At 36.3% G+C, this 22,170-nt stretch overlaps 1 protein-coding gene across 1 annotated transcript; it reads right to left on the bottom strand.

Moving 5' to 3' along the window:
- Positions 1 to 90: 90 nt before the first annotated feature.
- On the bottom strand, positions 91 to 17,041 carry LOC142982786 (myrosinase 1-like). Its single transcript, XM_076129470.1, has 20 exons — positions 16,915 to 17,041; positions 15,197 to 15,344; positions 14,576 to 14,758; positions 14,436 to 14,451; positions 12,974 to 13,121; positions 12,381 to 12,544; positions 11,751 to 11,900; positions 11,260 to 11,351; positions 10,542 to 10,676; positions 9,544 to 9,594; positions 5,241 to 5,350; positions 3,850 to 3,997; positions 3,383 to 3,549; positions 2,646 to 2,906; positions 2,218 to 2,306; positions 1,800 to 1,947; positions 1,237 to 1,400; positions 930 to 1,079; positions 564 to 655; positions 91 to 300 (listed from the first exon to the last, which is right to left on the bottom strand). The coding sequence occupies exons 1-20, from the start codon at positions 17,039 to 17,041 to the stop codon at positions 162 to 164; spliced, it is 2,682 nt and encodes an 893-aa protein (XP_075985585.1). The 3' UTR covers positions 91 to 161.
- Positions 17,042 to 22,170: the final 5,129 nt, after the last annotated feature.

The following is a 22,170-nucleotide window of genomic DNA, read 5'->3' as shown; positions in this document are numbered from 1 at the left end:
TTATTTTTGTTGATTTATCCATACTTATATTATAATAAGTTAGTATAATCTCAAGGGCAGATGAAATAAACACGAATCATTTCCATAAACAATTAATTATTTATTATTTACAAGCAGTTGCAGTCCTAACAAATAGTGACTAGAAATGAAAATACATATATTTACAATTCGTCTTCATGGGCAATAGGTACGTTTAAAGAGTGACTCTTTATAATACTGGCGTAGAAACGGGCTGATGAGCGAGCAGTGCGTGTACGTTCCGGGTCATTGAAGTCCACTTCGTATAAACCGAATTTGACACTGAAAATAAAAACAGGAATTATTTAATGAATGACAACAATGAAGAGTGACAACATGGAAGACGTTTGTTAAGCGTTATTGTTTAACAGTTTAAAAACAACCTGTAGTTATTAAATTTCTTGATGTTCTTAATAATAACGGTAGCACACTTCAAGTTTCTCAGTTGCCAACAATCTTTTTGTTATAGGTATATTTTGGACTCGTAGCTGATAAAATTCTAAAGTTGTCTTTTTACATCATTCATTATTGTAAAATTGTCTTACTTGTATCCATCCATCCACTCAAAATTGTCAAGCAGAGTCCAAGCTGTGTAGTGCGTTACATTAACACCATCTTCTTTAATTGCCAATAGAACCTGAAAAGATTTAGCCATTTAGGATTAAGTAATAACATGTCTGAGATAGTTTAGCCTAGAGTGGTGTTTTCCTATGGCTATCAACTATTGACAACAGTATTGAAACAGATAAGAGAGATTTGAAATTAATGAGGAAAGGCCTTTGCCCAACAATGGGACATATTAAAAACAAGGACCACCACCTTTAGCCACGAGCTTCTTTACGTATTGCAAAGAAGCTATATGTACGAAAAAGGTTTTGAAAAAAGGTTGTAAAATTCAGCCTTCAGGTTACCTGTTTCAAGTAATCCGCGTAATACTGAACGCGGTCTTGGTCATCTCGCCCACCGTTAGTAGAGAGACCATTCTCAGTAATCATGAACTTCATGTCACCATACTTCTGCTTCAACCAGACTAGCTTCTTACGAATGCCTGGAGGATTTACCTGAAAAATGCACAGTCTTAAACAGATAATATTTAAATTAAAAATAAAATAATACAACAATTCGACTCTTTTGAAGTTATGAAATATTCAGTTCATGCTTTTACCCAAGGTACTGGTTAGTTAGAACACCGTTTGCGACCGTATGTTATATACTTACAAAGAACCAAGAAGAAGAAACAGACTCCCAATCAGGTCGTTTCCCTAAGACGGCGTTGAGATCTACGGCATCTCCGAGAGGCCACGGTGTAAGTTGCTCGCCTTCCTTCGCTGGGCGGATCACGCGGCTTGTGTAGTGGTTCATTGCGTAAAAGTCGTATGTTCCTGGAGGAATAATAATAGAGCAAAATATACGTCAGAGGCAAATACAAGAGAAGATTCTTAAGATAAAACAATAGGAGAGGAAGTAACAAGCTTAGTAGAAGATGCGATATTGAAGAGTACATTAACTACAGTATATTAATTTGAAACAACTACTACTTTAATCAGTGAATAATGATGCTAAGTCGTGGTCCATGGACTCCGCAAGATCTGTTAGCATGTCTAAGCGGGTCAGGGGCCTTACTACAGCTAACTTTCATAGCAAAAAAAATGAGAGACCACTTAAAAAAGATACATTCTTAGCCTTTATTCAACTTGTAATGTTTTTCTTCTTCTCAGGAGAATGCAAGTTTGTTTTAAGCTTTTTTTAATTTTTTTTTAGTCTACTTAGTATTGTGGTACCTCTGATCAATTCAATCTCCTCTTGAGTAAAAGCTGGGAAGGTGGATCTGGAGTACCCCTTCTTCTTGCTGTTCTCTTCAAAGAGCTTTTCAATAGCTGGTGGCCAGCCTCCCTCCTTGGAGTAAATTGGATGAGAGTATCTTCCCGCCTGAAAGAATTAATAGAATGATTTTTATTTTATTTTGTGCTATATGTATTTGGACTATAATTACATTTTCTATTGTTTTTATCTTAACTTGTTACTGTCCTACTGCTGGGCAAGGGTTTCCTCCTAAATGAGGGAGAGGTTAAGCCTTGAACTCACCACTATGCTCAAGTGCGTGTTGGGAACTTTACATGCCCTCAATAAATATAATAAGCATTTTTGTGCAAAGAAAGATAGTTTGCAAAATTCTTGAAGATTTTCATATTTACTTACACAGTTTTCTCTAGCCAGTTCTGCAAGCTCCTCCTCATTTTCAGTCAAACCTTCAATCCATAGTAGCTGATTGGCTAACGACACTTCACCTGTGAATGAAACGGTCAAGTTTAATAGGTTATTTCATAAAAATCTTAAACGGGGAGGCGGCTAAAATCTCGTTTTTTTAATAGGTTTTTTTTTGTTCAATATTTTCCTTTAATAATTAGCGATAATCTTATATCTAAGTGACGGATAACCAATCTGATAAAGTAACAGCAAAGGTATGCACACCAACCAAATCTAAAAGAGATTGTTGTTGTTCTTTAAGTACATGTTTTTGAAAAGGAAAAGGACGAAATGAAGAGAAGTATAGACATAGCCAGAAAGTACATAAACAGTGACATTATACTCGTTTAGAGGCAAAACAGTCGTAAAATTGTCCATACCATGATATTTAGGTTTAAATTCTTCATCATAAATCCTATAAGCTTTAGCATGAGCTAGCAGTATGTTCTTGTTGCACAAATAGGCTCCTACTTCAGGGCTCAAATGTCCTGGAGCCATTACGCCTGAGTTGTAAGCCACGTCACAGACCACGATGGGCTCGTTGATGGTCAGCCAGATCTTCACGCGGTCACCGAATAGAGAGTACACGACTCTTGCGTAGTCAGCGAACCAGTCGGCGATTAGAGGGTTTGTCCAGCCACCTGGAAACATTTTTAAAGTTCTAGCCATATCTAGCTTTTGCCCAGGACTTCTGCGTAGAAAGATTTCCTGGGGTAAAAAGTATCCTACGAATTAATGTTGGTCAAGGTAAGCTATTTGTTTAAGTGTTTACTGAATTCCATCCAAATCTGTTTAGTAGTTTTGACGTGAAAGAGTAACCAACACACATAGATATATCCTCCAAATTTATATATCTTATAATAATAGATGGATAATAAATATATAGTGCATAGGATTACCAGTACCAGCTTGCTAAGGTAAGCAGTAATGTTTGCAATTGCTGATCGCGAGATCGGTTTTCGGAGATCGGAGAATCATCAAGATTTTCGAATTCTGCCTGTTTTGAACTCGCCCCTTATGAGAATATATTAGTTAGTATATTTGTCCTAACTCCTACCCTCAGACTTTGGGTATGGCCTGGCTTCATAACCAAAAATATAGTTAGTTTGCCACTTACCAAGATCTTGAAGGGATTGCGGCAAATCCCAGTGGTATATCGTAACCATAGGTGCAATGCCCTCAGCTAGTAGACCGTTGATCAAGTTATCGTAGTATTTGACACCATCTTCACTGAGGTAGTTCGCAAAACCGGTAGGAAGGAGGCGAGACCAGGATAGCGAGAATCTGGAAGAAATAAATATTTTTTTTATGATATTCAAAGAAGGAGGAGGTCCTCAGTTCGTTCTCTTTTTTAAATCTTTGAGATGAATAATTTTTTTTTTTTTTACTTCAAAAAAGGGCAGTTGCGTACCTAGTGCTCCTAACCAACGGTCAAGCAGTACAACTAGATGTATGGATATTAATGAGGCAAGGGAAGTTTGCAAGGATCGTACAAAATGGCATTCTTTGGTCTCTGCCTACCCCTATGGCAAATAGATATGATATTATGTATGTATATAATTTTTTCATTAAAGGCAGCTTTACCTATAAAAATGTATGCCTAATTCCTTGGCGATCTCAATGTCTCTCTTCCACAGGTGGTAGGAGTCGCAAGCCACATCTCCCGTATGTCCTCCGTATATGATCTCTGGATGTTCGTGAGTGAATCTGTCCCAGATGTTCTCACTTTTATCTGTACATAAAATAAATTTTATAGTAAGTTTTGTAAATAAATAGCAGAATAGTCTAAGCATTAGGCTAGCTTGGTCTCAAGGCCTGTCCTGCCCTCGGTCTCGCAAGTCCTTTTGGGATAAGGCCTTTGCTCAGCAGTGAGACAGGGTTAAAAATAAGTAACATTTGGAGTGTTCTATGTCCTTCAATATTTAGACGTAATTTTGTTGTTTGTTGCGCTGGATTCCTCGCAAACTGTTATTGTTTTTGTTTTATTTCTCAATAGCAGCCCTAAAGCCTGGTACCGTGCCCAGTATAGTATGACAGTAGGCTCTCCTATACATGGAACCAACATCGTTAATGTCAAGCCGAAATAATCGAATAACATGTTTGTGAGATCCTCAAATGATTGTTTTAGATCTAATATTGATAGCAAGTTCATTGCGATTAACGACTAATACTATTTACGTCTAAATAGATAGGTAAGTCAACGCAAAAACAAGTGCCAAATTGTTTTGGTCTTAAAAGTGCCTAATATTTTTATCAAACACAATTTTATATCTTTAATATATTCAACTTAAGATAATCAGTTTCTATGCAGATAGAAATAAACATGTTTTTTCGATGCCTACTTTTGTTGCTATTTGTACAAACAAAGTCAAAATTTTACGAGGTAATCTTATTTATAAGACGTTATCAAGCAACGTTTATTCAAGTGCTTTTTTTGAAACCTGTCTGAATTATCTCGATTAATTTGCTAGATCTAGATTTAACCAGATACTGTATCTGTTTGCACGTCAAAGAATCGAATACGCAAATAAACAACACAGTAAGTAGGTACACAATATATCTACATACATATTATATGTATAAATTATCACCAAAAACCTTTGCTACCATGATGAAGGAGGTTTCCGTGATTAACCAGGATTTCGTTGTCCTGCGTTCCAGAATTTTTATATTAATTATTTATTTTGTTTTTTACTCATTTTTGTCTACTGCTGGGCAAGTTACTCCTCCCAAACGAGAGACGGGGCCTTGAATCCACCATGCTCGCCAAGTGCGGGTTTTTTGAATGCTGCGTTTTTGGACAATGGAGTCCCCTTATAAACCATGAGTCGCCTGCTCTTTTATCCAAAATGCCCATTTACCTGGCTAAACATGGTCTTTGGAATAGCCAAAAATTTATTTGTGGAGAAGGAAGACTTGCTTAAGCAGCTTATTAAAAGTTTACAATCAGTTTTAAGAAGAAGATATGTACTCACCACTGACATTCCACGCTCCTTCCACTTGGTATGAAGCGCTGGCTGCTCCGAACTTGAACCCTGGAGGGAACGTCCAGTCTTCTACGCACCATGACACGCCTAGCAACGCGCTGGGGAAAAAAACCACGATTATTTAATACGTTCCCTTTACGATGTTCTCCTTTATAGTTAGTACACCCATGACTTTGAAAATTTAGGAACTTCTGGTTTCTTCAACCTGCTCCTTGAAAATTCAGTGGCTGAGGAGGCCCTTATAGTTAGTTGTGTTCACCGGTCGGTAAACGATCTGTGGGTTAAGCAACCGTTACTACGGACATTCCGTTGATGAATTGCCGAATAGTGGTATTTGAGTTGATCGTCTTCTTGATTCGTAGAGCACGTAAAACATCTGTCTCGTTTGTTGGCAGTTAGGATGACAGTCGTTATGTCATGTTAAAGACCTTCGGGCGGCTTGAATACCAAACCTTATGGCTACAGTCCAATAACTTTGTTACGATTCTTAGCAGGCACAATTTATGTACATTATAATTTAGAATTCTGTGTAGTTTCGAAATAAAGTAACTGTAGTATCAGCTGCATAAGCCTGCGGGTCAGTGTCCTTATTCTGAATTTAGGATACCTCCGCCAGTCGCGATCCTTGCATAAAGGGGTTTCTACTAAGTCTTGTCAGACTGCAGATTTATCGGTTATCATTGTCTACAACATCCATTATGTGAATGAATGTAGAATAGGGAAAAAAAATCACTGTATGGACGTAAAAAGGCCAGGTGCATAATATTCTTAACCAGCGGTTCACTCTTAACCGGCGGTCCAAGATGTATGGTTGTGAATGAAGCAAAGAAAATTTGTGAGGATCGTACCAAGTGGCGTTCTCTGGTCCCTGCCTACCCCTATGGGAAGAAGGCGTGATTTTACGTACCTATGTACATCATCTATATTATTATAATCATTTAGTAATTAGGGCTTTTCTGCTACGTTTAACAACTGAACCCGTTTATATAAATTCGCATTGATTTCCTTTCTTATCTTGAGCAAGGACGCTTTCACAAGGTTTATGAAGGCATAAATATGCCTTACTAAGACCACAGATAATAATATGCGATGAAAACATAAGATATTTATGTAGGGCGTGATATTTAAATGATAAACTTTATTGTTATGTCATTTTATCATTTAATCACTTTTTGGCTTCTGATTAAACAGATAATAAAGGTAAATTATCTTTTATTACATGTGTCTTCTCGTGTTCTATTGCAGGTGCGACGTTTTCCTTATAACCTTATAATTCTACTACATAACATAAAATAAAATCTCCTCGCCATTTTTGTTTGTAAGCGATTAACTAAAAATCTTCTGAACTTCATCAGGAAAGCAAAAGGTTTTTTGTCTATAATGTGTTAATTTTCACCCGGGTGAAGCCAGGGCTAGGCCTTGTAAATAATAATTCCTTGTATGTCCAGTAAAAAGTACAACAATTCGATTTAAATCACTCATTTAAATCGGTTTACTTTACCCTAACAGTTGACCAAACGTTTTTGGCCAGATCTTCAAGATGGCTATGCCTTTTTGACTAATTATGCTAATCCAGATTATACAATTTCATCCAAATCCATTCAGCAGTTTTTACTTAAAGTGAAGACAAACCAACTGGCAAACTTTTGCATTCGTAATGATAGTAAGATAATAATCTAAATTTGTACTTGTAGATACGAAAATGCCATTGGATTGTAAAAAATAATGCAATTCATGACAATGATGTATGTAGATTTTTCACTAAAGTATCTTTATAATCAGCTTACAACAACAATTTAACAATGCACAATTAGCTATCCAATTATTGATAATTAATTATAATTGATACTTTTGCTTCAATTATTATACAATAAATCAGGGACAACCGAGTGTATATTCCGATGTACTTTTGTGGCCAATTTATTTGACACCAGTCAATGTAGAACTTTGTTTATAGTGTCCAAGTGTAAGCACTGTACACAGGTAGGTACACTCTCGATTTTCTGACTCACATTGCCCGATGGGACTGATAACAGACACGACCCGTCCACGGTTTCTGAGTACATTTAGCGGTAATTGATTTATTCAATAGCGTTTAAACTGATATAAAATACAACGCTATAGATTAACTACTGCTAAATGCGTTCAGAAACCGGGCATGAGAGGTCAGGCGCAAAACAGCTGGAATCAGCTGTTTGGTTAATGGTTACCATAGTACAAACTCTGCTTAGTATAAGTAATGACCGTTAGTTAAAGGTGTTGTCAAACAATTTGAACACCAGTAGATGTTTTAGAAAGCATACTGAACGTAGACCCAGTGCAGAGGATTATCGATTGACTGTTCTAACAATCGAAACGCAACAGCGCTTTCGCGGCCTGTGTTTCTTTCTAAGCGAACCTAAAAATTGTTGTTATGTAAATGTAGCGAAATATTTGAAGTTGTGGCACACCCTGACAATGATATTTTATTCTAAACCGGGAAGACAAGCAGTAGTACATTTATGAGTTTTTATTATTTAATTAAATAATAAAGAAGTTAAATAAAAATTGTTCTATTGCTGTGACTGATGCGAAGTCATTTTTTATGATGGGATTTCTTATATATTATATTAGTTTAAGATTACGATTGTCACGTTAATTGCATAATAATTAAATCTTTATTAGTAGTGATGAAACTTTACATTAAAATTTTTAAGATATTATCTGTTAAGTATAGGTATAAGTCGAATTACAACTGACAAAAGATGGACTATCAATGTTCAGTAGGTCAATTCTCTACTACTATCGACTACCGACAAACGGTTTGTCATCAAGAAATTTTATTTGTATGAAAACCTGATCAGCGACTCTGACGGGCGTCGTAGGAACTGTTTTGGCAGTACATTCAAAATGCCAAACTCTCGATACTCGACAGAACAAATCGATGTTTTATTTTAATCGGACTATTTACACATTTCTGTAGTGCGATTCACTAATATCGGAACCATCAAGTATCGAGAGTTCGACATTTAAAATGTAATGCAAAATAGTTATTATGACGCCCGCTAGAGGCGCTGATCAATTTTCATACAAAATTTCTCGATAGCTAGTTGGTTGTCGATAGTCGATAGAGAATCGGCCTTCTTATCTCTAGCCACCGACTTTAGGCGATCGCAAGCTGACTTTAGGCGATCACGGTCACATTTCCAAAAACATTTTTGACTATAAAAACGGTGAAACGACTACTGTTAATTACTTAAAGTTGCTTTTACAATCACTGAATATTGTTTGTTGGCCAATAACAATAATTCAATTTATAATTTAGTTAAAAAAAGTACGATTGAAAATGAGACCTTGTATACATATTATTGAAAGTGTAATGCAACGGCAATGCACTATTTTGCTATTTCCGTGTCTCGGTGCAGCTAACCGATATTCAAGGGGCGGTTAGTCACATGCCGAAGGTTTTATATTTTCTATATTAGCCCTTAATTCGATAGTGCGCAATGTACTGAACCGCAAAATTATTCATAACTTTATGGCTTACTTGGCAATGTCCAATGTCCTTAGCAATGTATAAAAAGATGCAATTTCAGATTTAAATTGGGTACATGCCAGACTTTAAAAAAATGACCATGCCTTACTTATAGTCCTAGTGAAGCCGAAAATGCATCAATATGTAATCATATTTCTTAAATATTTTTACTCTTACTGGTCAGATCGTTTACCTCGTCGTTCGTATTTAAATTAAATATTACTACTCACTACTTCAATCAAATATTAATACTACTCGACAGGAAAACCGAAAATATTTGTAGCCTGAAGCAGAATTTTTGCACACGGGCGTGAAAAATGTTAATATTTGTTTCTAGTTATACTCCCGCGAAATAAAATTGTTAGTAGCTTACTAACAATTTTATTTCGCGGGAGTATTCGGGGCTTTTTAAATTTAAGTAATGATTCCACAGATTATATTTTTTGAATTTGTACGACAATCTCTAAATCGATTTTCGTTGGAACTATATTATAATCATTTAAATTTAAAATAATAACATTTATAGTGGAAATACAGAAGGACAAGAAGGAGAGACAAGAACAAATAATGACCGAATAACGAACGTTTTTCATAAATTCTAACAAAACGACAGACATCAATATTATAACTGTATAATAAATTGTAATTAAAAAAAAATACAGTACTTTTGTATAATTGCAAATAGATAAATAGCACAAAAGTTAAATTTTAATATGGTATAGAAAAATGTCAGTTTATTTCATAAAAATACCAAAAATAAAAGAGCTTAGGACTTACCTTAACACGACTATCCGGCACCACATCGCGATAAACAGTTGTAGCCGCCACAATCAGTTGTTATCGTTAGCGCTATTATCTGCATGTGGTTAGAAATCAAAAGCAATGCGCTTATAACCGCGGGGGAGCGATATCGAAGACATGACATTTCCTCTCGTACTGATAATTCAGATGCTGCACGCTACTTGGTCCACAAGTATTATATGCAAAAGGACATTGACCATTCTGCGTCATACGCTTCCCAGACATATGTAACTGGTTTTGTTTTGTTTAGCGTGGTGATTGTTTTATACCTAATTCCTTCAATAACACAGTATTAAATAAAATATTACCATTTATTTTAATAATTGTACATGGTCGACGGTAGGTTTGGTGAATCATTAGGTGCCTTTACACACACGCTCTTTCGCGCGTGAAAGAGCGTGCGTGTGATAGCCTACGCTCTATCGCACCTTCTTAGAAGCGTACAGGGTAACGCGCGGGAAAGCGGCGCGGTCTTCGCTCGCGATTTTCTTCTCGGGCTTGAGAGATGAGCGCGGCGCGTGGTCTTTCCTTTCCCTTACACGCGCGCTCATTCACGCGCGATTGTTGTTTCATGCGCGATAGAGTGTGTGTGTGTAAAGGGGGCTATTGTTTATGGGAGGTTAGGCCAGCATAGATCCTGCGTTACCGTCTATCTGTTTTCAACGCGCCGCGGGGAGGCTCCTTCCAGCTTTCGATGGTGTATGTCACAGTCACACAGAGGTCTTGGGTTCGAAAATTGATTCATGATTGATTATTGCGAGGTGATAACGTTAACCCCTGTGCCAAACATGCAGTTATGTATATGTATGTATGTGTGTGTGGTATTACTTAACTTTATTGTATATTGTTTATACATATTTATCATACTACTGGCGAATAAAAACACAAATAATTTTAAATGAATAATTAATTATTTATTACTTTAAGAAATTGCAGTCCTTACAAATAGCGACTAGAAATTAACATATCTTTACAATTCGTCGGCATGAGCAGTAGGTACGTTTAAAGAGTGGCTCTTTATAATCCTGGCATAGAAATGGGCTGATGATCGAGGAGTGCGTGTACGCTCTGGATCATTGAAGTCCACTTCGTATAAACCGAATTTGACACTGAAAACAGAAATGATTTCGTTACTAATAAGTTCCTTTTAAAAGAAACTGTAACTTTATGGAAGACGTTAGATTATTTAACAGTTCAAAAACCATTTGTAAGTAGTTTCCTCATGTTTCTATCATATTTATAAATAACTCAAAGGTCTAAAAAGGACTGACTGACATAGTGATCTATCAACGCACAGCTCAAACCACTAGACGGATCAGGCTGAAATTTGGCATGCAGGTAGATGTTAATGACGTAAGCATCCGCTAAGAAAGGAGTTTGATAAATTTCACCCCTAAAGGGATAAAATAGGGGATAAAAATTGGTATGAAACTTTGTCAATTTTAAACCGATCAGGCTCAGACTTTGCATACATAAAACTACTATGGGGTAGTCATAGTCATAGGAGCGGAATTTATCAAAATCCTGTCTTATGCCGTTCCCAGGATTTTGTTAAATTCCGCTCTTAAAGGGATAAAATAGGGGGTGAAAGTTTTTATAAATCTTCTTAGATTTTCGACTGTTTGAACTGAAATTTGCTTAGTTTCACACATAGGATACTTTTTATGAGGTTTAGTCATAAAATTGTCTTACTTGTATCCATCCATCCACTCGAAATTGTCAAGCATAGTCCAAGCTGTGTAGTGCGTTACCTTAACACCGTCTTCTTTAATTGCCAGTAGAACCTGAAAAGATATAGGATTAAGTAAAAAACATGTCTGAGATGTCTGAATTCAGCCTTTGCCCAGCAATGGGATTATGTAAAGTGTTTATTAAATAGAAATTAGAACCGGGAAAAGTAACAATTTACAAAGTGCTTTGACCCGTTATGTATAATATAGTCACCTATCCACAGACCAACTGAGCGATTGATCCGCTCGGCTGTTGTAACTCAGTATCTATCTATCACAATTGCTCAATTCTCTACTACTATCGACTATCGACAAACGGCTCGCTATCGAGAAATTTAGCACAAAAATCTGATCAGCGCCTCTACCGGGCTTCTTAGGAACTATTTTGACAGTACATTTTAAATGTCAAACTATATTCGACAGCAGCCTGTAGAGAATTGCGCTATAGGTTACCTGTTTTAAGTAATCCTTGTAATATTGAATCCGGTCTTGATCGTCTAGTCCACCGTCGGTAGAGAGACCGTTCTCAGTTATCATGAACTTAATGTCGCCGTATTTCTGCTTCAACCAGACTAACATCTTACGAATGCCTGGAGGATTTACCTGAAAAATAGACATTCAATAATATCACTAAAATAGGTACGTAGCTACTTAAATCATAACTAGCTCTATAACAACGATGTTGAAATGTTGAAAAGAATTGAGTAAAATTTTTCAAGTGCACTTTTATAGTGCGTTTCGATTGAGTTTCAATAGCCGCCTTTACACACACACTCTATAGCACGTTCTTACGAGCGTATAGGATTACGTGCGGGAAAACGGCAGGGTCTTCGCTCGCGATTTTCTTCACGGGCTTGACATTTGAGCGCGGCGCGTGGTCTTTCCTTTCCTTTGCACGCGCGCTCTTTCATGCGCGATTTTTGTTTCATGCGCGATAGAGTGTGTGTGTAAAAGGGGCTAAAGGAGTGTATCGCGAATCAACCACAGTGCACGAAACTCCAAACCGTGTCTGCTAGAATACTTCACCCTTATTGAAACAGCCTTTACTTTTACTATACTATCATTCAAAATGTATTAACTTACAAAGAACCAGGAAGAAGAAACAGATTCCCATTCAGGTCGTTTCCCTAAGACAGCGTTGAGATCTACAGCATCTCCGAGAGGCCATGGTCTAAGTTGCTCTCCTTTCTTCGCCGGGCGGACCACGCGGCTAGTGTAGTGGTTCATTGCGTAGAAGTCATATGTGCCTAGGGATAAAAGAAGAATAAATTACTTTAGAGTCAAATACAAGAAAAGATTCTAAAGCTAAGATTGGGAGAGGAAGGTACTAGACTACAAGATGCGATTTTCAAGATTATTTTAATTTAAATCAACAACTACGTAATCCAGTGATACTAAACCTGTGGTTCCATGAAGTCTGAGGATCCGCAGGTTTGTTACCTTTTATTCAACTTATAATTTTTATCTTTTCAGGATGTAATATAAGAGTATGTTTTGAAAGTATTTTTTGTCTCTTTTTCGGGTTCAACATTTAGTTTAGCAGTTGAAAAAGTAGAAGTTAAAAACATTTTTTTATTAAATTTAATTGAAATTTGGCATAAAGCCGGGATCATCACCATACAAAAAAATGTTTTTTTTTTTTACTTTTTTCGAGTAAATTCAGCACCAGTACCTACCTCTGACTAATTCTTTCTCCTCTTGAGTAAAAGCTGGGAAGGTGGTCCTGGAGTATCCCTTCTTCTTGCTGTTTTCTTCAAAGAGCTTCTCAATTGCTGGTGGCCAGCCTCCCTCCTTGGAGAAAATGGGATGAGAGTATCTTCCAGCCTGAAAGAATACGTGCTTTTACTATTTTCTGTAATACTTATTTGGAGTTGAACTATAATGACACCTATTTTTTTTCTTAACCTTTACTGCCTACTGCTTTACAAGAATCTCCTCCAAAACGAGGGAGTGGTTAGGCCTTGAATCCATCACGCTGACCAAATGCGGGTTGGAGACTTTACGTGCTCTCAATGAATGTAATAAACACCTCACCTATCTACGTCACATAAAACCTATACTAATCTTTATTTCTCTGCTTTTTAGTAATTGAAAGTTAGTTAATTTATCTGAACCTATATGAATGAAATTTTGTGCAAAGGTAGTTTAAACAGTTGTTCCTGAAGGATTTTCACGTTCACTTACACAGTTTTCGTTGGCGAGTTCAGCAAGTTCCTCATCATTTTCAGTCAAACCCTCCATCCATATCAGTTGATTCGCTAACGACACTTCACCTGTAAATTAAGTTTAATAGGTTATGTCAGGTAAACGAACGATCATTACTTAAACTAAACAGAGGTTGTACTATGGTAACCAAACAACCGATAAACGTAATATACGTCTAAATCCGTCGGCCCTGCGTCGTGGAGAGTGAAGGAATAGAGAGTGTACCTGTGTATTGTGCACACACTTGGACACTATAAACCAAGTCCTGCACCGTTGGCCAGTTTCAATGAGACTGACCGCTGTAGTCGGATACCGGCTAGGACTGTTGTCTTCATAAATCTTATCTTCAAATAATATTATTATTACAAGTTGTTTGGCTTGACTTATAAGAAGAAACGTCATTAAAGTAAATGATTAAAAGACTTCATGACTTATTCAAGGGCCGAGAAAACAGCAGTAAAGGATCTACATACCGTGGTACTTAGGTTTGAATTCTTTTTCATATACCCTATAAGCTTTAGCATGGGCTATTAGAATGTTCTTGTTGCATACATAAGCTCCTATTTCAGGGCTAAAATACCCTGGAGCCATAATGCCAATATTGTAAGCCACGTCACAGATCACGATGGGCTCGTTGATCGTCAGCCAGATCTTCACTCGGTCACCGAACAGAGAGTACACGACTCTTGCGTAGTCAGCGAACCAGTCGGCGATTAGAGGATTGGTCCAGCCACCTGGAAACATTTTTAAAGTTGAATTTTAGTGATGCGCTGACAATATCTATACTAATATTATAAAGCTGAAGAGTTTGTTTGTTTGTTTGTTTGAACGCGCTAATCTCAGGAACTACTGGTCCGATTTGAAAAATTCTTTCAATGTTAGATAGCCCATTTATTGCGGAAAGCTATAGGCTATATATCATCCCGCTACGACCAAAAGAAGCAGAGTACTAGTAAAAAATGTTACAATAACGGGGAAAATTGTGACCCGTTCTTTCTTACGTGACGCAAGCGAAGTAGCGCGGGTCAGCTAGTATTGTCATATGCAATATGGCTTGGTTTCCTAAAAAATGCATCATTTGCATCTTACCAAGATCTTGAATGGATTGCGGCAAATCCCAGTGGTATATTGTAATCATAGGTTCAATGCCCTCTGCCAGAAGACCGTTGATCAAGTTATTGTAGTATTTGACACCATCATCGCTGACATAGTTCGCGAAGCCAGTAGGAAGGATGCGAGTCCAGGATAGCGAGAATCTGAAAGAAATAGATAAACGAATTTCAAAGGAGGTTCCCAACTCGTTCGTTTTATTTAATAATGTTTTTTGATGCTTAACTTTTTATTTAGTAGACCGATTTTGGTGATCGTTTTTTTATGTTAAAGATGGTTCTTGACATACGCTCTTTAAAATCCACATTTGAGAAGACGTTTTCGAGATATCCCTGACAAAGTGGACAACTTTGAATACATTGATGACAATGTTTCGGCTTACCAAATAATCATTTTGGTTCAACTTTTTTTTCATTACTTCTTATTCAGCATATAGCTGAATAATAGTGGACTCAATGCCAAAATTATTTCACCAAGTCTAACATGGGGTGATGTAGAGATTAAATAAAGTAAGCATATAAAAGAAGAAGGAGAGTGAGTTTGGCAAACATCATAAAAATATTTCATTAAAAGAACTAATTTACCTGTAAAAATGTAAGCCTAATTCCTTGGCCATCTCAATGTCTCTCTTCCACAGGTGGTAGGAGTCGCAAGCCACGTCTCCCGTATGTCCTCCATATATGACTTCTGGGTGTTCATGTGTGAATCTGTCCCAGATGTTCTCACCTTTATCTGTACCAAAAAATAAATAATTTTATAAGTTTTGTAAACAGAAATAGCTGAGTGGTATAAGCCTAAGCATGCGTTCGCATTAGATCAGCGTGGTGGACTCAAGGTTTAGACCTTAAGTCCAATAGCATTCTCCAATATTTAGAGGTAGATATGATGCGTTCCTAGTCTTCATGATGGATATTTAGAGCAGATTTTGATATTATAAAATTCAGTATATGTATGTGATTTGATTTGGAGTCCCGGCAGAGTGCCATTGGGTTTCTATAATTTTATTCGAATATTTTTTATAGTAACCTAGAGATTCATAAACTGCCTCGTATATAGCAATAGGCTGGTCCTCTGTTACATAGGACTAATATTGTTAACGGCAAATTGAAAAAAATATTTGTGTGAATCACAAGCCACCTACTGTTTTGGATCTGATAATGATAGCAAAGCTTATTGTGATAAAATATGAATTCTTAGATCAGTACCTCGATTCTCTACCACTATCGACTACCGACAACCGGGTAGCTATCGAAATTTTGACATTTAGAATGTACTGCCAAAATGTTTCCTACGATGCCCGTCAGAGGCGCTGATCAGATTTTCTTACAAAATTTCTTGATGACAGTTCGGTTGTCGGTAGTCGATAGTAGTAGCGAATCGAGCTACAGGAATATCAGTCAATGCAAAAACAAATGCCATATTGTTTTGGTCTAAAATGTGCCTAAGATTATTATCAAACACAATTTTATATCTCAAGATAATCAATTTCTATACAGATTGAAATAAACATGCTTTTTCCGATGCCTACTAGTTCATTGCTATATGTTCAGCATAGTCAACATTTTATGAGTCAATCTTATAAAGATGTTATCAATCAGGGTATGTTCAAGTGCTTTTTTAAGCCTACCTGATTTAGTTCGATTAATTTGCTAGATCTAGATTTAACCAGATACTGTATCTGTTTAGTCGTAAAGGAATCTCATACACAGAAAAACAGTACTCAACCTGTCAATAAAATCATCCAAATGGCATTGACGAAGAAGCCAAGAGAATCATTCCCGTGACTAACCAGTATGCGTGTCATGCATCTCAGTTGATAAATTGTGTACGTCTAATTGATGGTCTCTATTCAGTACATTTACACACACGCTCTATCGCGCATGAAACAACAACCGCGCGTGAAAGGGCGCGCAGGCTTTCCCGCGCGTAATCCTGTACGCTCCTAAGAACGTGCGATAGAGTGTATGTGTAAAGGTGGCTATTTCTGCTTTGCCGTAACGTGTTAACCAATATGATCTAAGTGAGAAAACAATCTACAGAATTGTGGCTTTGAAAGATTTGTTAACTAAGATACGTGATAGCACTAAGAATTCCATTGTCCTGCGTTCAAGACCGTATATGGAAATTGTAAATTTTTATGCTGCAATTTTGGAGCCCCCTTATTAGCCCTCATAAACCCTGATTCACTTGTTTCTTTTCTCTAAATTTTACCTGGCTACAGATGATCTTCGCTATATACGGTCTTCGGAATAGCCAAAGATTTATATGTAGTGGAGACTTGCTCAAGCTGCTTATTACTCACCGCTAACATTCCAGGCTCCTTCCACTTGGTATGACGCGCTGGCTGCTCCGAACTTGAACCCTGGAGGGAAAGTCAGGTCTTCTGCGCACCATGACACGCCTAGCAACGCGCTGTGGAAATAAACCATGACTCTTTAATACGTCCCCTTTATGATGTTATTCTATATAGTACGTCCAAGACTTTGAAAATTTCTTTGGTTTTCTTAACCTCTTTCTTGAAAGATCAGTGCCTGAAGTGCTTATAGTTGCGCTCACCGATCGGTTAACGATCTGTGGGTTAAGCCACCCTTACGGCTGATGCGTAGATGGATGACCGCATGGTACTAATTATACTGAGCCCATCCGTGCTTCAAAGAGCACGTAAAAAGTCGGTCCTGGTTGTTGTTAATTAAGATAACAGTCGTTAAGTCATGTCATTGTCAAATCGCAAACAGATAATCCATAGTACCAGTGTTGAGGCAGGAAGAGCCTTTTTAGTCGCGGGTTATCAGCAAGCCTAACCAAACCAAGATCCAATCCTTTGCATTCGAAATGATAGTAAGATAATATCTACATTTGTGCTGGTAGATACAAAAATGACATCGGATTGCATAAAATAATGCAATTCGTGATAAAGTTGTAGGTACATTACCTTTATAATCTCATCAAAAATTAGACCAGTGCCAATAAGATTTGAGAACAAAAAAAATAGTTACAGGATGAAACTCTTTGAAAAAGGAAGAAAACATCGCAAATATTATTGGAAAAATAATTTTCGTCGGGAAGGGAAATTAGTCAATTAGTCAGTCGGGATAATCAATTTTTATTTAACTTCTTTTTAATTCAATTTAATTAAAAGTTAAAGTATCTGATATTATACTAAATGGTTTTTTACACTAGTTCTTAGTTGGAGTCCAATTTTGTTAAAAAGAAGATAAATAAAAAATGTTCTAACGCTGTGACAGAGGCGAAGTAATTTATTATGATTGCATTTCTTTTATATGTGTTTCAGATTATTTCATGATATTCTTTACAAAAACCAATTAAATCTTTATAAAGGTGATGAAACTCTATAAGAGTCAGTTTCGTATTATTATTTATTATTTTATATTATCTGTTATAGGTACAAGTTAAATTATAATTTTAAAAGATTACTGACTAATAATAAATTAAGATAAATAAAGTCTCAATGAGAATAGAATAAAATATGATACATACAAAATAAATAAATATTTATGAAAGTGATTTATGCAATTATATACAAATAGTTAAAAAGTAATTTACCATATTAATATGATATGAATGTGTAAAATAATATGGAACTATACATAATTTAATTTTACAAAAATATCAAGAATTAAATAAGAGAGCTTAAAGCTTACCTCAACACGACTACCTGGTACCACATCGTGAGAACTATTGTAGCAGCTACAATCAGGCGTTATATATTATTTAACACTTTCTTATCTTACTGCATGTGGTTAGAAATCAGATATAATGCGCTTTAGATAACCACTTGGGAGTGATATCTTGATTTTTAAAGAGAACTCATGTGTTGCGGGAACTTTTACAAACAAGCCCCCAACCCGCACTTGGTCAGCGTGGTGGACTCAAGGCCTAACTCCTACCTCATTACTGGAGGAGACCCTTGCCCAGCAGTGGGACATTAATGGGTTAAATTTATCTATGCTAATATTAGAAAGGTGAAGAGTTTGTTTGTTTGAACGCGCTTATTTTAGGAACTACTTGTAGGGATTGAAGATTTATTTTACTGTTGGATAGCCTATTTATTGAGGAAAGCTATAGGCTTTATGAAATTTCATCAAAATTAATTCAATCGGTTTTTACTCAAAGAGCAAGCCATTTTTTTAAATCTTTGTTAATACATGAAATTGCATCCTCGCATCATTGCACGAAATGGTTTTTGGGGCTCTCCGAACCAGAAGGGCAAGGCCTATCCACTAAACCACCAAGGTGTTGCCTCCTCGCCGCTTGGTGCCGAGGCTACGGGAACGCCTCTGGGCACACATCCACAGCCCCGACGCGGTCGTCCACAATGTGGGCCTGTCCACAGCGTGGGACGACACACCACATTGCCCCCTTGTGCATGGCCGGAAAACTCCCCCTAGTTCGCCGGCCAGGGGGCCTTCGGAAGCCCCCCCCCCCACCACAACAAGGTGGAGACCCGTCGGGGGGGTCAAAGAGTAAAACTAACCAAACCAAGATCTAAATTTTTGCACTCGAAAAGATAGTAAGATAATAATCTACATTTGTACTCGTAGATACAAAAATAATATCGGATTGCACAAACGAATGCAATTCGTGATAAAGTTGTAGGTCGATTTTTAACTAAATTATCTTTGTAATCTTGTAAACATGCGCAAGTAGCAGTTAAATTATTAACAATTAATTATAATTGATGCTTGTGCTTCAGTTATTTTACATTTAACCAGGGATAGCCGAGCGCATATTCCGATGGGAGCCAAAAGGGATGTTTCCACGATAACAGAACGGAAATTATAATTAGTCCGCCAGTCAGATAATTTACAAAATATTAGACACGTTTTTTTTTTCTCATTAAAAATCAATAAAGTGACTTACTTAAAAACATTAAAGTTATGGAGTGGGGGCTAATGACGTCACAGTGTTGTACGTTATGTGCTCTAACGTGACGTCATACGACTTTTTAACTCAATGTATCGCGCTAATAATTTGATTATGTACAAAAATTACAAATACGTTAGTAGGTAATTATTATTTTTCACTATCTACTAGATGGACTAAAAAAACAAAATTAGTCATCATCCCTATTCAAAATGTAGCCGGCTAACGGTGCAGGACTTTGTTTATAGTGTCCAAGTGTGTGCACAATGCACAGGTACACTCTTTATTTCTCCACTCTCATAGCCTGGTGGGTAACCTGGCAGCCCGTAAGCCCGGCAGATTTATAAGTACGTTTATCAGTTGTCTGGTTACCATAGTACAAACTCTGCTTAGTTTAAGTAAGGTGACGCCAAAGAATTTGAACGCTATAGAAGGTGTTTTGGAAAGCATACTGAACGTAGACTCAATGCAGAGGACTCTCGGTTGACTGTTCTACCAATCAAGCAATCAAAACGCAATATCGCAGCCTGTAATTCTTTCCAAGCGGACCTAAAGATCGTTAATTATGATGTAGCGAAATTATTCAAGTTAATTGCATAATATAATTAAATCTTTAATAAAGGTGATGAAACTTTCTAGGATACAGTTTGGTATGATATTATCTGGTATAGGTAGAGTGAAATTATAATTTAGATTACTGACAAAACTTTGTTAGTACCTATATTCCTACCATGTAATCGCCTAAAATCTTTAGTTACGAAACAGGTTATGCCTAGTGTGGTTTAGTTACTGGTCTTATGTTTGTACAACTGTGGACTGTAAATAAAAAAAAAATCAATCGTAATTGGAAATTACGAGGACCAATCTTGTATGAATGTAGGTCAGGTGCGTAGTACTCGTAGCCGGCGGTACTGTATGACAAGATGTATGGATGTGAATGAGGTAAAGGAAGTTTGTATGGTTCGTACCAAGTGGTTTTCTTTGGTCTCTGCTACCCTATGAGAAGGTGTGATTTCATGTACGTATGTAGTTTTTTTTATCAAGGATATGACATGAAAGATACAAAAGCTATTATTGTTTTGAACATCTTTTATTGTTTCGTATTACATAAATATGAGTAGTCCATTAGAAACTTACATCTAGGGTTGCGTGTTTCGAGAACGCAACTTTATTTTGGACAATAGTTTAAATAATTTAATAACAAACAACTGCAGAAGGTAGCACATTAGTAGCATTCGGTTAAAAGATCTCGCTAACTCGCAGCACTCAATTTTAAGAAGACCTTAAATCGTCCAATACTATCTAAAGTAAGGGCTATTTCAGACGTACCACAAACATTCCACAACAACCACACGCTGTGGGGTTGCATATTTTCCTATTGAAATGAAACACAATTTATACGTACAGTCAGCACCAAAAGTCGATGAACAGAATCAACTTAACAAAACACCTGTTCACAATAAAATGCCATAAGTTATAGTCGCAACTAGAAAACAAAATAGCCTGTACACCAGAAATTTACAAAATTCGTTAAACACGAGTATTTCAAAAGTATCTGTACACTAGTATTCCTAAAGTTGCTGTACACCAACAATCCAAATGTCATTGTATCAAAAGTCACTAAGCAACAGTAAAGACAAAATTATTAGTATATTTTTAACATTGCCGTGTGTTAATCTACTTTTGTCGCTTATGTTGTTCAGTTACTTTTGGGACAGTGCTTGCTTAACCATAATAATGTATGTTAACACGTTAGTATCTATTTCAATACTTATTCACAAAACAATTATATTTTATTGTCAGTAATCATATTAATCTATAATATGAAACATAACATAAACATAACTCTAATGAAATAAGGTTAACAAAGTATATTTTTAACGTTGCCGTGTGTTAATCTAGAACAAAGTATTTGGTACTGAAGAAAAGTATGATTTAAATCGTAATCATTTATTTATTAAAAGCACAATCAAAAATTCAAATGAAAATATTTTAGATATTATAATATAAATCTTAATGCAAAATCAAAAATTTTATTGAAAAATAAGAATTAATAGCGGGTACGGCCTCCATTCGCGTCTATTACTGCCTGGAGCCGTTCGCGCATATTACCTATCATATTTTGACAAAAATTTTGGCCCCTAAATCTCTCCCAAGTTTCTGTTGCATGAGCTATTAAAAATTAAAGCAAATATGATATAATATTATATGTTTTATTACTTACCGAAACTTCTAATTCTGCAGCAATTTCTGATACATTGTATCCTTGTTCTTTCAAGAGAACAATTCTGTGACGTTCATGCTCCGTAATATGCACATTATACGGCATTATTGTGATGTTTATCGATTGATGTATCAATAATATAAATAAACAATTATGCACATATACAACGTTTCGTTTACTTCAGACTACGACAATAATACGCTAGACTAAAATTATCACAAGTCATATGAACAGAAATATTAATTAAATGTAAGGTATTCTTACGGTTCGCGCAAAGTAAATTACAAGTACCGTCACTATAATCGCTTCGTAGATCATTAGAGTTATGTTTATGTTATGTTTCATATTATAGATTAATATGATTTCTGACAATAAAATATAATTGTTTTGTGAATAAGTATTGAAATAGATACTAACGTGTTAACATACATTATTAAGGTTAAGCAAGCA

This window comes from Anticarsia gemmatalis, chromosome 22 (assembly GCF_050436995.1).
Source record: "Anticarsia gemmatalis isolate Benzon Research Colony breed Stoneville strain chromosome 22, ilAntGemm2 primary, whole genome shotgun sequence".
NCBI lineage: Eukaryota > Metazoa > Arthropoda > Insecta > Lepidoptera > Erebidae > Anticarsia > Anticarsia gemmatalis.
Note: the sequence above shows the minus strand (reverse complement) of the source record. Positions and strands in the feature narration are given on the sequence as shown.

Bases quoted from the DNA above. Each gene is read 5' to 3' on its own strand.
- LOC142982786 (XM_076129470.1), bottom strand. From the start codon at position 17,041: ATGGTTTATTTCCACAGCGCGTTGCTAGGCGTGTCATGGTGCGCAGAA. The intron at 10,677-11,259 runs GTAAGACAATTT...TTCTGTTTTCAG, and splicing joins GAGTGGATGGATGGATACAA to TGTCAAATTCGGTTTATACG. The intron at 2,907-3,382 runs GTAAGTGGCAAA...AAATGTTTCCAG, and splicing joins GCAATCCCTTCAAGATCTTG to GTGGCTGGACAAACCCTCTA.